The sequence below is a fragment of the Pleurodeles waltl genome, chromosome 2_2 (assembly GCF_031143425.1).
Source record: "Pleurodeles waltl isolate 20211129_DDA chromosome 2_2, aPleWal1.hap1.20221129, whole genome shotgun sequence".
Lineage (NCBI taxonomy): Eukaryota > Metazoa > Chordata > Amphibia > Caudata > Salamandridae > Pleurodeles > Pleurodeles waltl.
Genome location: NC_090439.1, coordinates 875,527,126 through 875,546,755, shown reverse-complemented (window position 1 = coordinate 875,546,755; position 19,630 = coordinate 875,527,126). Strand labels below are relative to the sequence as shown.

Here is a 19,630-nt window from a genome sequence, read left to right as displayed (position 1 = left end):
ATTTAAGCTTCTTTAACAAACTAGGGGGTTGTTGGATGGGTAATTAGACGATATGTACAGCCATTTGGGTAGGATTATCATTTTGTAAAGCGTGATCCTGCCTAATATTGACAGTTAACACAGACTAGATCTACACTGGATTTGCAGCTCAAAGTGTTTGTGATGAGTTCCCAACTTTCCTGCGATGAGAGAAATATGTGGATATCTATGTATTTAAAACTTTCTGTCTTCACAGTGACCTCTGTTACCCAATGTACGCACTCTGTTAATTCAGATCAGTTTGCACTGGTGCAGACTGGAAACTACATGACAAGCCCAATGTCCTTCCCCCATAGCTCCAACATTTTCAGCAGCCTGCATGAACACTAAAACACTGTCTGCATATAACAATATGCTGTCTTCTGTCTGTCCCGCCCATTAATAAAGACACATCTTTCCTTATCCACTCCATCACCCAGGGGAAGAGCAGTAGCGAGAGTGTACATCCCTACCTCGTACCCCGTTCAATTGTGAAGCGACATGACAGTGTTTTGCCTATCCTTACTTTAGCCCATAAACCAGTATAAAGGGTTCTGACACAGCTTGTAAAGTAAGATCCAAAGCGCATTTTGTGGAGTATTTAGAATAAAAAGTTTCCAAATAAGGGCCTGATTACAAGTAAAGTTATTTATTGCAACTGGTAAATAACGATACCCTGGAGTTCATTATTTATCTGGTGCGATGAACCGCACCTATTACGAGTTACTGGAGAATAACATGCAACGTTTGGTGTTAAACACACCAAAATCTGCATGGTATGGTAAATAACGTACACATATCCTTTGTTAAATTTCGGCAAGTTAGACCTGCTGAAATGTAAAGTATGTCTGGTTATTTAACGCATCCGATAAAACCAAACTCGTAATTCCATCCAGTGCATAAACAGGGGTTTATGTATTGGACGGAATTAACCGCCCTACTTGTAATCGGGGCCTAAGAGTGTCAAACACATTTGCAAAATCAATGTAAGTCAAAGAGCACGGCTCTTTGATTTCACAAAGCCAGGGAGGCGCTAGAGAATGTCTGGTCTCCTGTCTAGGCAAACGGTCACACTGGTCATGATGTAGTAATTTGGAGACACCTTCGATCAGCTGGTTGTCTAACACTTTGGCCAATATTTTGGTCTCCGAATTTGTGAGCGATATTTGCATGTAGGGCAGCAGCCCTACAGATGTGCCTTGTTTCGTGAGGACTTCTGCTGCCCCTCACAGGTCATTTGGAAGAGATCCTAGGCCTGATTCATAAAAGTAAACACACAGTTTTGTGTATATGTACGTTTTTTTGGTATTCACAAACTATGAGTTAATACTAAGTTTACGACTCGAGAAACTCCAGAGTCGGGCGAAAAACTCCGCACATAAAACGATAGACCTGTCCTACCTTTTGTAAAAATGAGTGCTCACTGCAGAGCACCCTACGGGTCACAGATTCGGATTCTGTGCTTAGTCAGTCTTTCACCCTTTCATGATCTTACACCCGAACAACATTAACGTCTATTTTCTGTGTGCCAAGACACATTTTAATCGGTCTTGTGCAACCTATTAAAACGTCAATAACTGGGGCACGTTGATCATCATATTTGAGAAAAAGGAAAGCGATAAATTGACCGAGTAGCTTCCTTCAAATCCAGCAGCGGGAAAATGAGGTGTGGAGCAGCTGCCTCTTGAAATATTTTGCGTTTGGATTTTTAACATAATGGCGGTTGAACTTTTCGAGTATAAAGTCTAATTTGTTCCTGAAGTTCAACAAGTTTCACATGTACATCAAAGCTCTTTCCACATACGTATGCCCTTTGGCCCACCCTTGGAAGGGATCCAAATGAAATGGGCTGTTGCGGTGATATTTATGCATCGAAACAATGTAAGCATCACACTCACACATCGTAAACAGCGAAAAAATGACCCCACGAGGCAGAGAGCCAAAATGTACAAGTTGCATTAAAAAAAATATGTACATAAAAATCCTAGAAAAAATAATAACATTTTGGAATAAAACCAGAAAAGGAAGGAAAGCGTGCCAGCATTCGCAAGTTGTTATTCATAGGAAATTAACAGTCCTGAATAGTCAAAACCATATTTTTGCTTTCTCAGACAGCTGCTGAAAGGTGTCTACAGTGTTACAGAGCTCACCTTTAACTTTTTTTTCAACACATCTTCTTGGTCGAGACCCTTTGCCCATAGAATGTAAAGACCTCATTATGGGAGAGAGGGGAAAATCAGTGAAGAAACGTGAACTTACTGAATAGTGAAGAGCACTTGTGAGGTGCAACACTGCAAGTGATTAGAGACTGAGTGAGGAGTTTATATGCTGCAGCATTGCAACTGTGGAGAGCGACTGCAGAGAAATGAGACGCAGTGTTAGAGAGCACCTACTGTGGGGAGAGAGTGAAAAGACTTCTATAGACCAAGACGGCCAAAACCGGAGTGAGGGAGGACATTAGTGTACTCCAAAATCACAGACTGGGAATGAGTGAGAAGACTTATAGACAGTAAATATGAGAAATAGCCTGCAAAGTAAGCAGAGTGTGCAACACAACATCACATAGTGTAGATGGGTGCCTTTCACAGTGCAACACTACAAACTGTGATTAGCATGAGAGCAGGTATAAAGAGAGTACTCTATGGAAGGCGAGAAGGTTTACACAGCACAACATCGCACACTGTAGTGAGAGTTAGAGGACAGTCATGCATGCAAACATTGCATATTGTGAAGAGAGTGTGTGAGCAGACTTGTATAGTGCAATACTACAGTTAACATCCGGAAGTGATTGGAAAGTGAACAGACAGCACAAAATACAAGCAGGGTGAAGGAGGAGACAACACTACAAACTGTGGAGAGCATGAGAGATGATGTGCAGAAGAGCACTGCTAACAGTGGGGATCGCGAGAAGGCTTGCATGGCACAACAAATTGCGGGGAGAGTGAGTGAAGAGAGCTGTTTAAGCACTGCACCATAACCTTTGGAAAGAGTGAACAATGACACGTATGTGGCCTGGCCCCACCAAACTGTAGGGCCGGGGAGTGGGTTGACTGGGTCATTCTTGCGCCAGAAAATGTTGAGAGAGTGCGGAGACTTGCAGTGCAACATCCAAAACGTGGCTGAGTCAGTTAGGATTCTGGTATGGAGACACAGCAAATTGTGAAGTGTGAGGAGTTTTGTATATTGGAATAACACAAACTGTCACCTCCAGGTTGAAGAGAACTCTTCCGTTCCGGCACTAGAGGTCGCCTTGTGTCTAGGTGCAACTGTTAGTCCATAAGGTAAGGTTAGGTGCATAGAGTTGAAGAGAAGTGCAAAGGTCAAGTAGGGAAACTGGGCCTATATTCTAGTAAGGTTTTAAAGTCGTCAACTCTGCCACTAGATCACATGTCCTCCTTAGAAAGCACTATCTGAAACCCACCCTTCCAAGGAACCTAAGAGAAATATAGTTTTCGATTTAACATTAATGCCCAGATCGCCTGGAGCAAATGTGAGAAAATATACATTAAATAACAGCTAGCTGTGTTTGGACATAGGATGCGAAGTAGACACTCTTGAAAAAAGAGACGACTGTAGGACCTGCTAACGGCACCCAGGATTTTTAATTCTGAGGCCAAGGAACTGGCCACAGCCCAGTGCGTGACCATCAATCACTATGGACAAGGAACCCATTAGCACCCTGGCGCTGTTCAACTCTCCCTTAGGCGCTGCGGCTCACCCTTTCCAAGAGAAGCAAGTCTTAATCTTGAAAGCAAGCCAGAACCAATTTATAAACAACGCAGAAGCACAAATGAGCAAGTGTTTCGATAATCTCACCAGACATATTTGACATGGCTGTTCGGGGCCTGGTCAGCGCGCGGATCGCTCGGATGATAGCGGTGTTTAGGAAGCTGAGAAAGACCAGCTCCGTGCAGAATACCTGCGGTGAGAAAGAACGCAGAATAGGATTATTGCTTTTTTAATCGCTGTTTTTCAGCAACGGTTTGCACGGCGCAGTGATGTCATCTGTTTAGAACAGTTCATAATAGAGTGCAGGTCCAAAATGATGTCACATCTTTGGAAGCTACTATTCAAAATAATTCATTGTACATTAGAGTCTAAGAGAAGTGCACTTAACCCCGGTGATCCAGCATTAGCTAGAGACAGAAGAATGAAGGCTGCGGAGCCAACCATGGGCTAGCAATTAGCAGCACCACAAGCCCCCCGGAGAGCTATGATTCCGCACATGCACCGCACCATCGCTCACAACTCACACACAAAGTCACGAGCACCGCTAACACACAGGCTTCATTTGGAAATACTTCTGTGGATGTGTCATGGAGGGCAAAGTTTGAAAAACAAACTTTTCCCTAGATGCGGCACAACACGAGAAAGTTTCTAACCTCGGCAGTTAGAAATGCACCCACACACACTGACGGGTCCTCACGTGGCGTGCGTGCGGTCTCACCAAGCGCTGGTACTAACTGGATTTAAACTGAAGCCGTCTACACAGATTTTTTTCAGTGGAAAATCGGGGTCCGAAGATGATACAAGCATCAATGTTTTGTGAAATGATACGACTGCCGCACCTAGGGTGGACGTCACAAAGCAGCATTTAGTACTCACCAAGCTGAACCCCAACACACGTCTTAAAATGGACACAATGATCACAAAACACATCATCCGTGACATGGCTTGAATTTGCTTTAATGTAGACTGCTTTTAGAGCTACCTCACCGATTATGGCACGTGTCACATAATGGTGTGCAAAAGTGCCACATAAGGCAAACAAGTACTTCCTGAACTATTTTATTCCGTAAGCCCGTGCAGCAAACGTGGTTAATTGGCAATTTTAATGTGGACTTGAACAGCAGCTTTCATTCAACAAGAGTGGGCTCTAAAATTCACTCACAGAAGGAAAGAGATTTTCAGAATAGCCACTAATAATGCAATAATTCCTATTTAGATTTACTGTATGCAAATGTATCTCATGGGGATATCCTGAAGATCTAGCAAGGCCTCATTTTTTTTTAGCAGCCATGTTGGTCACTTCTGTAAAAAGAATGTTTTCAAAGATCCGTGGAGGCTACAGTGCTGCTGCCATGCTTTAAATAGCGACCTCTCAGCCCTACAAAGGGCACATGCTGAATCATCTGCAGTTTACTGTTAGTTTGTTGTTCATTTCCATTTTTCATTGGCACTTCATTTTTTCAAGAGTCTACCAATCCAAATCCCATTTATACACTGAGATATAACATACACAACCAACATTTCTGGTAAGATTAGCTAATTCTGATTAAGCTATTAGAGTAGCTAAAACATGTCTTCTTCCCTTAAAACAAATAATACAAAATCATTATTTAGCAAAAACTTAAATTTGAAAAAAACCTGTTAAATCCAATTTGTTGGGTATGTTCAGCCTTTGATTGTGTAGAACAAGTTACTTACCTTCGGCAATTAATTATCTGGTAGAGACATATTCTAGTTGCACATTTGGCGGGCTCTCTGAACGTCATAGCTGACAAACTCAGCCGGCAGTGCCTGGTCGATCACAAATGGCGTCTCCATCCAGAGGTGGCACAAGATCTCTTTCAGCAGTGGGGAGAGCCTTGGTTTGATCCGTTTGCTTCCATAGAGAACGCACATTTTCAGCAGTTTTGCACGTTGGAGTTTCTAAGTCGGCACTCGCTTGGCAACGCTTTTCATCTCGAGTGGAGCTCAGGCCTCATGCTCGCCTTTCCGCCCATACCACTTCTGCCCAGAGTTCTCAAGAAGATCAGGAAAGACCTGGCCCAAGTAATCCATTTGGCTCCGACTGGCACGAAGAATCTGGTATCCCAAGCTATTGAACATGGTCATCAATCCTCCGATCAGACTGCCCCTTTGGGAGGTTCATCTATCACAGCAGCAGGGGAGGGTCCTCCACCCGAACCTGTCCAGTTCTCTGCCTTCTTGCGTGGATTTTGGGCAGTGGCAGTTGACAGCTTTCGACCTTCCACCCGACATCTGTGATGTTATCATGGCAGCCAGGCGCCCCTCCACCAAAATGGTATAAGCCTGTCGCTGGAACAAATTTGTGGCATGGTGCACAGATAAATCTGTTGACCCTTTCTCTGCCCCTCTTTCAGAGGTCCTTTTGTTTATACTTTCTTTGGACCAACAGGGCTTTGCTTTGGGCACCCTTAAAGGTTATTTGTCTGCCATCTCAGCCTTCCTGAGATTACCTGATCAACCCTCTTTATTTAAGTCTCCTATTGTCAGTACGTTCCTTAAAGGTCTTACACTCATGTTTCCTCCTTCACCGTTTTTAGCCGTGCCCCAATGGAACTTGAATTTAGTTCTCACTTTACTTATGTGTGCTCCTTTTGAGCCACTTCATAATTGTCCTGTCAGGCTTTTTCTCCTTCAGAGAGGCCGCCAAATGTTGATCCACCAAGGATATGCCCTGCTATTCCAGCCATGTCCAGAGGCGCAGAGCCCGTCCTGCTTGTTGTAGTACCACATGGAGGTGATGTTGTCTGTGAATACCTGCACCACATTCCCTTTGCAAGAGGGAAGGAATGCATTGAGTGCCAGTCTGATCGCCCAGAGCTCCAAAACATTGATATGGAGCCCAAACTCCACCGGAGACCAGATGCCTCTAATCTCTGCCTACTCCATGTGGCCACCCCATAGCAGGAGTGACGCATCTGTCAGATCTGGTTGGGGAAGGGAGAGGGGTCTGCCTGTGACCCAATCGCGGTTCATTATCCACTACTGCAGATCTTGTGCAGTTCCCTCCGAGATGTGGACCACATTGGAGATATTACCCTAATGCCGCCTCCACTGGAACCTCAGGTCCCACTGCAGAGCCTGCAAATGCCATCTGGCATGAGATACCAGCAGGATGCAGAAGGCCATGAGGGCCAGCAGCCTCAGTCATTCTCATCGAAATCCAGGATAGAGGCTGAAGCATCAGTGTAACAGCCTGAGTATCCTGGAGTCGCTGCTCTGGAGGATAGTCCTGAAACTGCACTGTTTTCAGAACAGCTCAGATGAAAGGGAGCGTCTGAGAGGAAGTCAGGTGTGACTTTGGCACGGTTATAGTAAACCCCAGCCAATGCAGGAAATCCGCCGTACTCTGGAGGTGGGAGAGGACAGCCAGGGGCGAGCCAGCCTTCAACAGCCAGTCGTTGAGGTAGAAGTTGACTGAGACACCTGACCTGCGCAGATGAGCTGTGACCACCACCATCACCTTGGTAAACACCCGAAGGGCACTGGTGAGGTCAAAGGGGAGCACGGTGATTGACCTACTTCTGGCACAGGGACCCTCTCTATGGCTACCTTGGCCGAGAGAGACTAAACTTCCTCGCGGAGAAGTGCCAGGTGATCCTCCATCATGCAACCGTAGGATGGTGGCATGGGCAAAGAGGGGTAGTTTTGAAGAGGAGGGACGTGATGGTCTGCCAGAAGGGCCAGACCACAATTCCAGGCTGGAGGAAGAAAACGTCTTCTTTCCAAGATGATCCAGCCTCTTTGATTCCCTATTCGGGGAGCGGAAGGGAACGTGCCATGTATCATGGAGGCTTGGATAATTAAGCGTAGTCATTAGGCCTATGGCGGCGGGCAATCATCCATTTCACAGGAGCCCATGTGCTGGGTTTGGTCCAGGTCCCCAGCAGGACGTCAGTGAGGGATTCACTGAATGGCAAAAGGGGTTCAGAGTTGGAAGCCCCAGGTTGAAGTACCTCAGTCAGGAGGTTGGTCCTGACAGCCACTGAGGGCAGCTTGAGGCCCAATATCTCGGCCACCCTCCACACCACCACTGAATATGAAGCTCCTTCCTCTGTAGCCACTGTAGGGGAAGAAAGCATACCAGCATCAGGAGAGGTGTCCAGACCATTGGCTTCACCCAGTTCCTGAATCCAGTCCATGGGGTCATCGAGCTGGTATTCTAAACGTTCCAGCATCCCAGACATACTCTCACCGTATCATACCCATAGGAATAAGGATCAGAATCTTTCGTAGGGAGCAAGGTCACGTTGAAGTCGGAATCAGTGTTGAGCGACACCGTTCTGGCTATGTGTTGGAGTTGGCAATGAGTAGGAGGTTGACGGCAACCGTGGGCCTGGTCGGCGAAAGGAGCGTCTACATCTGAACCGTAGTTGGGGAAGATTGTGGTAGCACGACCAATGCCGATTCGGATCCAGAATCGGATCCCAGGGTGCCCTCCGGAGCGGGGCTGGAGCCACCGGTGCCAAACCAGAGGGGGCCTCTGCTGAGCCCGGGGAGCCTGAAGGCACTCCGGCAGGGTTAGTTTGCCCAAAGATGAGGCGCATGGCCTTATAAAACTCACGTAATTGGGCAGCGGTATCCCTGGTCCAAAGAAACTTTGGAAGGCCCCCTCCGCACCACCACTGAATTTGAAGCTCCTTCCTCTGTAGCCACGGTAGGGGAAGAAAGCATGCCAGCATCAGGGGAGGTGTCAAGACCATTGGCTTCACCCAGTTCCTGAGCCCAGTCCAGGGGGTCATCGAGCTGGTATTTTAAAGGTTCCAGCGACCCCGACATACTCTCACCGTATCGTACCCATAGGAATAAGGATCAGAATCTTTCCTAGGGAGCAAAGTCCCCGTCAAAGTCAGAATCAGCGTTGAGCGACACCGTTCTGGCTCCGTGTTGGAGTCGGCAATGAGTATGGGGTTGACGCCAACCGTGGGCCTGGTCAGCGAAAGGAGCGTCTACATCTGAACCGTAGTCGAGGAAGATTGTGGTAGCACGACCAATGCCGATTACGATCCAGAATCGGATCCCAGAGTGCCCTCCGGAGCCAGGGCTGGAGCTGCCGGTGCCAAACCTGAGGGGGCCCCTGCTGAGCCTGAAGGCACTCCAGCAGGGTCAGTCTGCCGAAAGATGAGGCGCATGGCCTCATAAAACTCAAGTAATTGGGCAACGGTGGCCCTGTTTCAAAGAAACTTTGGAAGGCCCGGAGCCGACCTGAAGCAGGCTCCGAGGACGGAGGCCTACAGCGTTGATGCTCCTTGTCCCGCATTGCGTCATCTGACTGACGGGCTGAAGTCGAAGAACGTTTTGACTTCTTCTTACCGGAATGTCTTGAAGATTTAGAGTGGGACGAGGATGAGAGGTGAGGGCTCAGTGAGCAGCCTTGTGATCCTCCTCTCTTGCGAGACCGGGAGCGGAGTGGAATGCCAAGCCACCATGAGCTTTAGGGACTGCTCCCTCAAAGTCTTCAGGTTTATGGCACGGCACACGGAGCACGACTCCGGGTCGTGGTCAAGCTTTAAACACCACAAGCACACAAGATGCAGATCCATCACGAAAATCATCCGATTACAGAAGTCGCACAGCTTGAACTCGGTCTTCTGTAACGACATCTCGACGCACCAGAAGTAAAAAAAACTTTGATAAAAAAAAAAAAAAAAAAACTGGCAATAACCAACTGTAGCAGTAGCTCTTCCCCAGATTTGCGTGTAGGCTGGCGCAGAAAGAAAAGAGCTGACGTCAGCGCGCCAAGGTGGCGCCTATGTAGGATCCAAGATATCATATGAGGTGCTCACAACACCAACGATGAACACAGAGTCGACCAACGCCACCTGACAGTGCAGAAGTACTGCTTGAAGAAAAATCTCTGGATCCAGACTGACACCTAGGTTAAGGAATCTGAAACTAGAAGGTTCTATAAGATCATTCATTATAGTAGGGGTTAGAGAAAAAAAAAATATGCATTTTATTATGCAATCATAAAGCAGCATAAACTGTGAAATAGGTTAGGTATCATAGATGCTTAATCCCAAGCATCTAAGATAGGCTTCACATGCAATGACAAACAACAACTATGAGGTTTCCTAGCTGTGGCAATCAATATATTTCAATTTCTGAATCAGTCAATTGATGAATTTGCTGAAATATAGGTTGGGACAGGTAAATTCTAAATTATGCAGTTTTAATTTAAGATCTAAGGCCCATATTTATACTTTTTGACGCTAAACTGCGCTAACGCAGTTTAGCGTCAAAAAGTTTTGCGCCGGCTAACGCCATTCTGAAGCGCCATGCGGGCGCCGTATTTATTGAATGGCGTTAGCCGGCGCAAGCAGACCGGCGCTGCCTGGTGTGCGCGAGAAAAACCACGTACACCAGGCAGCGCCGGCGTAGGGGGAAAATGGCGCATGGGCGTCTTAAAATGGGGCAAGTCAGGTTACGTCGAAAAAATCGTCGTAACCCGACTTGCGCCATTTATTTTCGACGCCCATCCCCCATCAACATGACTCCTATCATTGTAAAGATAGGAGTCATGCCCCCTTGCCCAATGGCCATGCCCAGGGGACTTCTGTCCCCTGGGCATGGTCATTGGGCATAGTGGCATGTAGGGGGGCACAAATCAGGCCCCCCTATGCCAAAAAAAATTATTAAAAAAAAATAAAAAAATACTTACCTGAATGTCCCTGGGGTGGGTCCCTCCAGCCTTGGGTGTCCTCCTGGGGTGGGCAAGGGTGGCAGGGGGGGTCCCTGGGGGCAGGGGAGGGCACTCTGGGCTCATTTTGAGCCCACTTGTCCCTTAACGCCATGCCTGACCCAGGCGTTAAAAAGCGGCGCAAATGCGCCGTTTTTAGCCACGCCCACTCCCGGGCGTCTCTTTTGCCCGGGAGTATAAATACCACGTAAAGGCCTGGGAGTAATTTTTTAGACGGGAACGCCTCCCTTGCATATCATTAACGCAAGGAAGGGGTTCACGCTAAAAAATGACGCACATTCCGGGAACTTTGGCGCTATTCGCCTCTAACGCCATAGTATAAATATGGCGTTAGTTGGCGTTAGTTTAGCGTCGAATTTGCGTCGAAAAAAACGACGCAAATTCGGCGCAAACGGAGTATAAATACGGCCCTAAGTGTTAATAACTCTAACCTGGGATGGTCTCCCTGTAGCAAAGTACCCTCTTTGGTATGATTACCCCCACATTTTTGCCTGTCAGTATGCTTTGGCTGTTTTCACTATAATCCTACTAACCAAGACCCCAGTGATTGTGCTCTCTCTCCCTCTACATTTGGTTGCCTGGGATTTTGCACACCCCACAATTGGCATACTGGTGCCCCCATATAAGTCCCTTGTATACGGTACTTAGGTACCCAGGGTATTGGGTCAAAAGGAGTTCCCCGTGGGCTGCAGAACGTATTGTGCCACCCATAAGAGCTCAAACAAAATGTGTCTGCAGCCCTGCCGTTGCAGCCTGCATGAAAAGGTGCATGCACCCTTTCACTACAGGTCACCGCACCAGGTCACTATAAGTCACCCCTGAGGGCAGGGTGCAGGTACCTGTGTGTGAGGGTACCCCTGCATAAGCAGAGGTGCCCCTACAAATTCCAATTCCATTACACTGGACTTCGTAAGTGCGGGGAAGCCATTTTACCTGTGTACTGGACATAGGTCACTTTCAGTGTCCAGCTACACAATGGTAACTCCGAACCTGCATATGTTTGATATCAAACATGTCAGAGTCATACCCCAATACCAATGCCAGTATTGGTGGCATGATTCCATGTACTCTAGGTGCTCCATACAGGACCCCCCAGTATTGCTCCTACCAGTCTTTCAGGGTTTGCGGGCAGCCTATGCTGCTGCAGCCCCTCAGAAAGATTTCTACCCTCCTGCTGCTTAACCAGCTCAGGCAGGGGAAGGCAGAACAAAGGATTTCCTGTGGGAGAGGGAGGGAACACCCTCTCCCTTGGAAATAGGTGTTACAAGACTTGGGAGAGATAGCCTCCCCAAGCCACCGGTTTGCTTTGAAGGGTACCATTTTCTCCCTTATTTGCATAAGCTGGCGTGCACTAGCCCTATGGTCCATGCTCTGGCACGAAACTGGGCAAAGGAAAGGGCAGTGACCACTCGCCTGTCCATCACCACCCTAGGGGTGGTGCCCAGAGGTCCTCCATGTGGCCACTCGATTCTGCCATCTTGAAAACAAGATGTGCAGGGGCCCCTGGGAGCATCTGAGTGGGCAGGTGAGGCAGGTGAGGTCAGTGACCCCCTCTGATAGGTGGTCACCGTGCCACGGCACCAAACCCCTTTTTGGGCTATATAGGGACTGCCTTGCGGGTGGGTCCCCAGACTTGGCGTGCAAGACTCCCCCAGGACTCCTCTGCAACAACCTCTTCTGTTCCTGGCCATAGGAACTACAACTGGACATTTTAGGAATGACAAGACTGCAACTCCTGAGACAACCTCACCTTACAACATTGTTTCCCGGCTCCTTCTAGCAACTGCAACATTTCCATGGCTCCCGACTAACTACTCCACATCCTGGGGTGGGAACCTAACTTCGCATCCCACTATTTTAGAGTTGGCCCTCCCCTAGGGCCTAGCTACTTTCTGCTATTTATTACCAATGCTTGTTGTTTCTTATGCAAATTCCTATCTATTACTGTATGTACATGTATGTGTGTGTATATATAAATATTTATATAGTGTGTACTTACCTCCAGTTCGGGGACTGCCTATAAATAATCTAGTTTAGGGTTACCATAATAAAGTACCTTTATTTTTGCAACACTGCGTGGTTCCTTTCAGGTGCAATAAGTTGCTGTGTGACTAGTATAGTATTGCAAGTGCTTTACAAGCCTCCTAGATAAGTCTTGGATGTTCACCCACAGCTACCTCTAGAGAGCCCTGACTTCCTAGACACTGCCTTCATTCACTAATAGGTGTTGCCTGGACCTGGTATAAGGTGCCAAAACCTTAGGTGTCCACCACACACCAAGCCAGCTTCCTACAAAGTGCACCAAAACTTGCACCCAATCCCAAACCCTTGGAAGGAAACCCCTGCCCCATTTCATCACTATGTGTTGCTTTACCAATAACAGTGCCTGTGCAGTATAATCCCATATCACTTTTGGAGCAAGTGTCACAAATCCCAAAAAGGCTGCCATGGGAGATAAATCTGAGCCCCACACCATTTTGCCTGTCTCTGTAACGACATCCTCCCATTACAACTGTATTCCTGGGCGCCACCAGGCTAAATGCATAACAGCCGGTCCATGGCCATAATACTGGCACCTAGCATCTTCTGCCAAACTGTATTGCCAGAACCGTTCCGGAATGTGTTAGAGGCGCTGTATAAATTTGAATTGAATACGTCCATGCCTTCTATTCAATTAGATGTCCTGAATCCTCAAGCAGCAGTTGCTCCATTGTTTACCAGTAACAATGCACCCTAAGTCGTGTTCCCATTCCGAGCCGCCTGGCTCCTACTGGTAATACTTGCACTCTTGGCCTGTTTATAGATCCTAGATATTACACGTTTGTATTCTTTCATGTGCACCACATGGGTCAACAGTTAAACTTTGAGGTCACGAGAGAGTGACAGTGAAAGTCAGAATATGCTAATATTATTAAGGTGGAGTCAAAGAGGGAACCGCTCTCCTTTGGAACCAAACAAAACCGAAGCAAGCCTTTAAAGGAGAAAATACACGAAATAAACTCCCTCCCCTAAAACCAATCTAGCCAGGGTCACCATTTACAGAGGAACATTTCGACTTAATACCACAGAGGGTAAAGTCCACTCTGAAACTGCATGTACCATGTGGATGGGCATTAGTCTCTCAAAACGATTGTGAAGTAAAATATCACTGGAGCCATATTACAGATTTGCTGACAACCCACATTGTATACCTTTGCTTCACAGTGAACAAGACATTTCTATATCTCAAACTGTAAACCTAGTGCCTCAAGTTTGAGACTACTCTTAACCAAATACCTGTATTCCTAAATATAACAGAATATGGCTATAGAAATGTAACCTTTTTTTTATGCTGTACAATAGGACCACTAGTCCATGGACCTCCTGGGACTAGCTAGTTTCAGTGAACAGGTAAATGGTGTTGCTTCATTTACCATTAAGAACATCTTCTAGAAATGACATACAATAGAATTTTCTCTTCTTCAGATGTTGTTCCTTAAGAAAATACATGGTTCTTTAGCGTATGTATCCCTACGCTCTAATCTTCCAAAACCATGTTGCTAAAACACATAATGCCATACAGTTTCAAAGCAATGAAGCATTATATCAAGTAGGCGCTGCATAGATATGTAGCTTTTTGTAGCAATAGTAGAATAGTTCAAACTGGTGGCGATCAAACTATCAATGAATGAAAATCTAACCAACCATCACAAGCGTGTATACATTTTAATAGTTGTCTTTGTAAAAAATAATAATAATAATAACTGGGCAATCACTTTCCTCAAACTTACCATAGCCCGTCTGAGACACCAGTTCAGCCGCCCCTCCGATTGGTTTGGTAAATACTCCCACGATTCCTTTTCCCACGCCTGAGATGACACCTTTGGCCTTGTGCCCTGCTGAGGCCTGGGCTTCAGATGTTTTCTGGAAATTCTGCATGGGCTGGTCCACAATTCCAGCTATCGCCCCTAAAGGTGAAATAAATGGTCAAACTGGTTTTACCCACTTAGTAATGCTTCTGCATCTAAATGAAGTCACCCCGATCTACTGTCCTCCAACAATGCGCTAGAATATCTGCAAATCTGTTTGTATTTTTTACCTGAAATGCTCATTGGAAGTCGTTACTGTGGGGTAGCTTTGGACCTCTGATGAGAGAAGTCAATAATTTATCATTCACAGTCAATAACGTCTCTTAGCAATAACGCAGCCACGCATAAGTTCCCTATTAAGGAGCTAAGAACCCAATGCCAGTCCTGCCAGGAGGTAGCAGGTATCCCTGCAAGTTCAGAAGGGGAAAAAAACCTATGGACTAAGAGTAACACCACCAGAGCTCTATCTGTAAAACACGAAGTGCCGGGCCTCAAGTGTGTTTTCTCAGAAGCCTGCGGCCGGAGAAATCGGGTGATGGAAGTGACGAATACCAAGGCTGTGTAGTCTTGATTCCTCCTTCCTGTTTCTTTCATCCCCCACTCTACGCCCTAAATAAGGCCTGCTACCCCCAAATAAGCGCCAGTGGGCCCCACATACAAGCCCTGGCTCAATTTAACCACGAAACAGCATCACCATAAAGGGCACATTATCATTCTAGAGTCTAGACTATACTATACTCGTTAGAAACTGCGTTACGGGTAAATATACATTTTATTGGCTTTCTAATTTTCGAATGTTTTTGTTTTTCAGATATTAAAGACAACGGTTGACATGCTGAACAACACAGGGTGCTGGAAATGGAAAACGTTCGTGCCGGGGTACTATATGCTGGCAGTCAAGGAGAGGCAGCTGGAAGGGGGTGGATTTACTAGGGACACAGTTGTGGAAAGTAGAGTCTGACAGTTACGTTATACGGTCATGTTTTTTTTAAACTCTGCTGCAGTTAAACTGGCAACACGGAAGAATGTGACAGTAAACCTGTTTCGGCTTACTTAACCAGTCACAAATATGCCCATCTTAAAATATCGCCAGGGGCTAAGGCACCTGCTGCAGAGATCTTTGTGTGCCAAGCAACTTTGAGGGGATAATAAAAGTAAGATAACTCTGATGATTAATGCACTTGCTGGTGAGATCTGCGTTTTCTTTAGTCACAGACTGGACACATCTTAAAGTGTTAGGGAACTAATGGGCCTTCTGCCAAATGCAATGTGTAATATCCAGATCATATATTTGTATTTAAGGTAAATAGCAGTGGGTGTCTGCTTTTGTCGTAGAGATCCTTTTACTACTTTACCGTTTATAAGTTACAATTTCAATATATCACAGAGAGCTGAAACTAGTGTCAAGGAGCTGCATGCAAGCTTTTATTCTTTGGGTAGTGACACATTCTTACTAATACTCACAATACAAATCACTGTGTTATGGTTTAAATCCTGATTTGAATTTCTCTTGACCAAGCACTCATAACATATTATGCCTGCCAATACGGAAGACATGTGACTCCTACACCTTGCAGCTTTCATTGTCTTAAGTAACATGACTTGTACATTGATTGGCAGAACTACATGAGTCACTGTCTCTGTATAATATGTATACGTGACGCATAGTGCTAGGATCTCCTACACGGGGATGAGTAGTGCTATAAAAAAAAATAGTAACTCATTTTTTCCTGGCCAGTCACACTTCTGAACATTAGACACTTCTCTTTCACATGGAGTACACATGGAGCAAACTGCACTCTGAGTTAAAAAGTGTAAGTAATCCTATTACAAATAAACTGAGACATAGACAGGAACTGATGGTGGAGTGGTGTAAATTTGTGATGAGCACCAACAGCAGGCAGGAAGCTCAAACAAAGGGGTGAAACAGAAGCTGCATAAGGTAGTGTGAACAGTGACTTCAAATGAACATATTTGCTCAGGGAAATGGCAGGGGATGAGTATGGGCACTACTAAAGACCTTTTGCTACACACACAGAGAAGGAACATAGCAAATATTTAATTCCTCTTTTAAACAATTCCTATGACGAATGGTAGTGCTCAGGTGGCGATTGCGATAAGCAGTTGGATTCATCAGTTTTAACTTAATTGAATTTTGACTGCTTTGCACTACGGGTGAGAGGCAGCCTGCTTTTTAGAAGAAGCCTGATCAGAGTCTTTCTGTAAAGATAAAAGAAGGGCAGGGCAACAAGGACGGAAGTGAAAAATAGAGGAAAATCAAGGCAGGGATTTGACTAGGCTAAATCGAGCTATGGAAAGGCATAAGTTAAAGAGGGGGAGGGAGGGCTTGAGAGGCCATATCTGATGTGGTGATGTTGTTTATTAACATTCAGCTCTTACAATTACCCAGTAGCCTTCAGCTCTACAGAGAGGCTTCTTCAGACAAAAGTAAAGCGAATGTGCATAAGATGTCACTCGAGTCAACGTCTAGCGCTGGTCCTCTATGGGTCAAAAGCATAATTGTGTATCATGGTCTTTGTGTTGCACACGCATACCCTGTTTGTGTCGGTCGATCAACAGACTGTACCTTTCACTATACAGGAAGGTGTGAACACATAAAAGACATTCTTATATCGTAGACACAGTTTTGCTTTTTAAAACTGGAAGCCAATATAGCATATGATACAACTGAACGTCTACAGTCCCATTTATTTCCTGTGACATACAGGATACAACAAAAGATCTTTCTGTGGTATCCCAAAGTCACACCGAATGCAATGCTTATGAACTTACAATACTTATACCCACAAATACCATTAAAAACAAAATGTAATTAAATAACAACACATACTCAAACCAATAAATATTACTATATTCATAGTTTCTTTCAAAGGGGGAAGAGCTCTATGACATTTGTAATTGCATCGGCCACATTATGAGTGAGGCTAGAAGCATTATATTTGGTGTGCCAGTTGTTGTTTGCATGTCTGTTGTGCAGTTTATGGACTGTGGCCTAAACATAATTTCTCTGGTTTTTGGGTTTAATTAGTGAACATAATTGCATTTTAACTGTGTTTTTAAGTGAATTTCTGAGGTGTGTTTAAACAAAGTTTGAGGCGTTATAATCATTGCTTTCTTCAGTGAATACAACTAAGTATATATAATATTGTGCCACCCGGAAATCTCCTTTCTTTGCTGTAGGTGGCAGCAACGGACTGAAGACAGAAATATTTTTAAATGGTAAGCAAAACAAGTGGCTGTAGATGTCAAAAAGTTAGCACTGACGTTCTATTTCCAAAATTTCTAGATAACGACAATCTGTCTCCTTGCGGGAACCACAGCAAAGTACGAGCCAAAAAAAGCTCACGAGGTCCACATTGAACATTTACAATTATGCCTGCTTGTGCAAGGCTTCAACAGTTTTGACAACCTCTAAATGCAGGAGGACCCTGAACTGAAGCTCCAATTTTTCCAATGACAAGTGTAGGGTGCTGCATCTACAATTAGTGCAGCAAGTTCAGTGGCACAAGGCCCTGTATGAGAACTGCGACCCAAAATATAGTTGTTTTTGCTATCAAACCAGGGAGTGATTACCTATTTTACTTGATTGAATTAGGACCCATGGCACTTCTGCTACGCAACTGCATGTGTAAACATGAAAGTAAGTTGCTTATCTGTAACTGTAGTTCACCAGTATCGGAATCTTTCTTATATTCACATGCTTGAATCGTTCCCCGTTGTCAGGCTGGGAGTTCCCGGTACCTTAAAAAAGGAATGTAATATAGGCATAAACAATAAAGCCCTTAGTCCAGTGAAATATTGTAGTCATTATTTAAAAAAAAATGACTTAACTTAAGTCTCAACCAATCAGGTTGCACCAGCCTGCAGAATACTCCAGTGAGAGCCTCCTATCCCTCAGATTTTTGGCACAAGTGACAATAGGCGAAAATGTATTGAGAGGTAAAAGGTGAGTGTCCAAGGGAGGAGGGTTGGTCGAATGTGAATCTATGAAAGACTCCAATAGTGGATAACTAGTTACAGATAAGTAAATTATTGTCTTACTCCAGTTTTGAAACTCTCATAGATTCACATGCTTCAATCAGGCTAAATAGAAGTAAAAGCACATTGTCACCCTAGAGAAATACACAGTACACATACACTTATAAACAGTAAGTAAAATGTGCGTTACAAGTAAGCGGATGGCAGGAATAAAGAGGTGGCTCACCATCACTGGAAAACATGTCTTAACACTGCTTGTCCCACTGCTGCATCATTGAGACTGCAGTGTCTAAGCAGTAGTGTTGCGTAAATGTGTGCATATTTTTCCAGGATGCTGCTCGGCAGTGACACTCCAACAAATAATGCCATGGAAGTAGTAACAGGCCTCGTTGAGTGAGCATGCACTTTTGTGGTTAAAGTTCTGCCAGCGTTCTGGTGACAGTATAGAATGGCACTGGATGTCCATCTACTGATGCTTTGTTTTGATAAAGGAAAATCTTTTATTGGAGCGCTGTAGGCTATAGAGTTGATTGGATCTGTGAAAACCCCTACTTCTATCCAAGTAAAACTTTTAAAAAAAAAAAATATATTTATTGGTTTTATTTTCCAAAATATGATACAAATTGTACAATTTGCAACCGCAGGATGAACCAAAACAATGACTAATTATCTAAGTCATGTAACAATTACACACCCCTCCAATATGCACTTCACGGAACACTTCTAATCTTGCGGTATCATTTCTGGCTGCACCCTCCATGGGTTTATCCTTCCTTGTTCATTTTATATAGGCATTCGCTTGAGACCAGTGTGGACCTTGCTTTGCGTGCATGAGTTCCCTAAATGTCTGAGGGGGGGCCTCAACTTAATTAGTGTGTGCGGGTGGCTCCCCTGGTTTTCTGCTCTCCACGCGTCGCTAAAACTGTGGTGACATAGATTTAGTGGGCGACTATTACTGGACAAATGGGGGGAGATGGTGTGCTTACTCTGTGGTGCCTGGGTGTACTATGGATTTTGTTTCCTAGGTGGGGGGTGCAGAGGAATTTATGCTGTGGTTGTTGCAAATACGCGTGCCCCGGTTCAAGGCGGCTTCTCATCGTTTTTGGCCTCCAGCTTTGTCACCATATCCTCCCATGTAGAGCATCCTGTGTGTTGTCGCCCTTCGCGCACCATTCTTTTTAGTACCTGATATTCAGTGCGAGCCCAGCGTATTATTAGAGAGTGCCAGGATTTCAGGTCAGGAGCCTTAGCGGCTTTCCAATGCATTGCTATTAACCTTTTGTACATTAAAAAGGCCAGGTCTATGAATTTGTGT

General features: G+C 45.2%; 1 protein-coding gene across 3 annotated transcripts in view; it reads right to left on the bottom strand.

The window, feature by feature from the left end:
- Nucleotides 1-19,630, bottom strand: part of VPS13B (vacuolar protein sorting 13 homolog B) — a 2,423,697-nt gene that overhangs the window by 11,929 nt on the left and 2,392,138 nt on the right. For all 3 annotated transcript variants that reach the window (XM_069220546.1, XM_069220545.1, XM_069220547.1), the window contains exons 59-60: nt 14,239-14,415; nt 3,835-3,937 (exon numbers count right to left, since the gene is read on the bottom strand). In XM_069220546.1, coding sequence (XP_069076647.1) covers nt 3,835-3,937; nt 14,239-14,415 — 280 coding nt within the window. The remainder of the gene's footprint in view (nt 1-3,834; nt 3,938-14,238; nt 14,416-19,630) is intronic.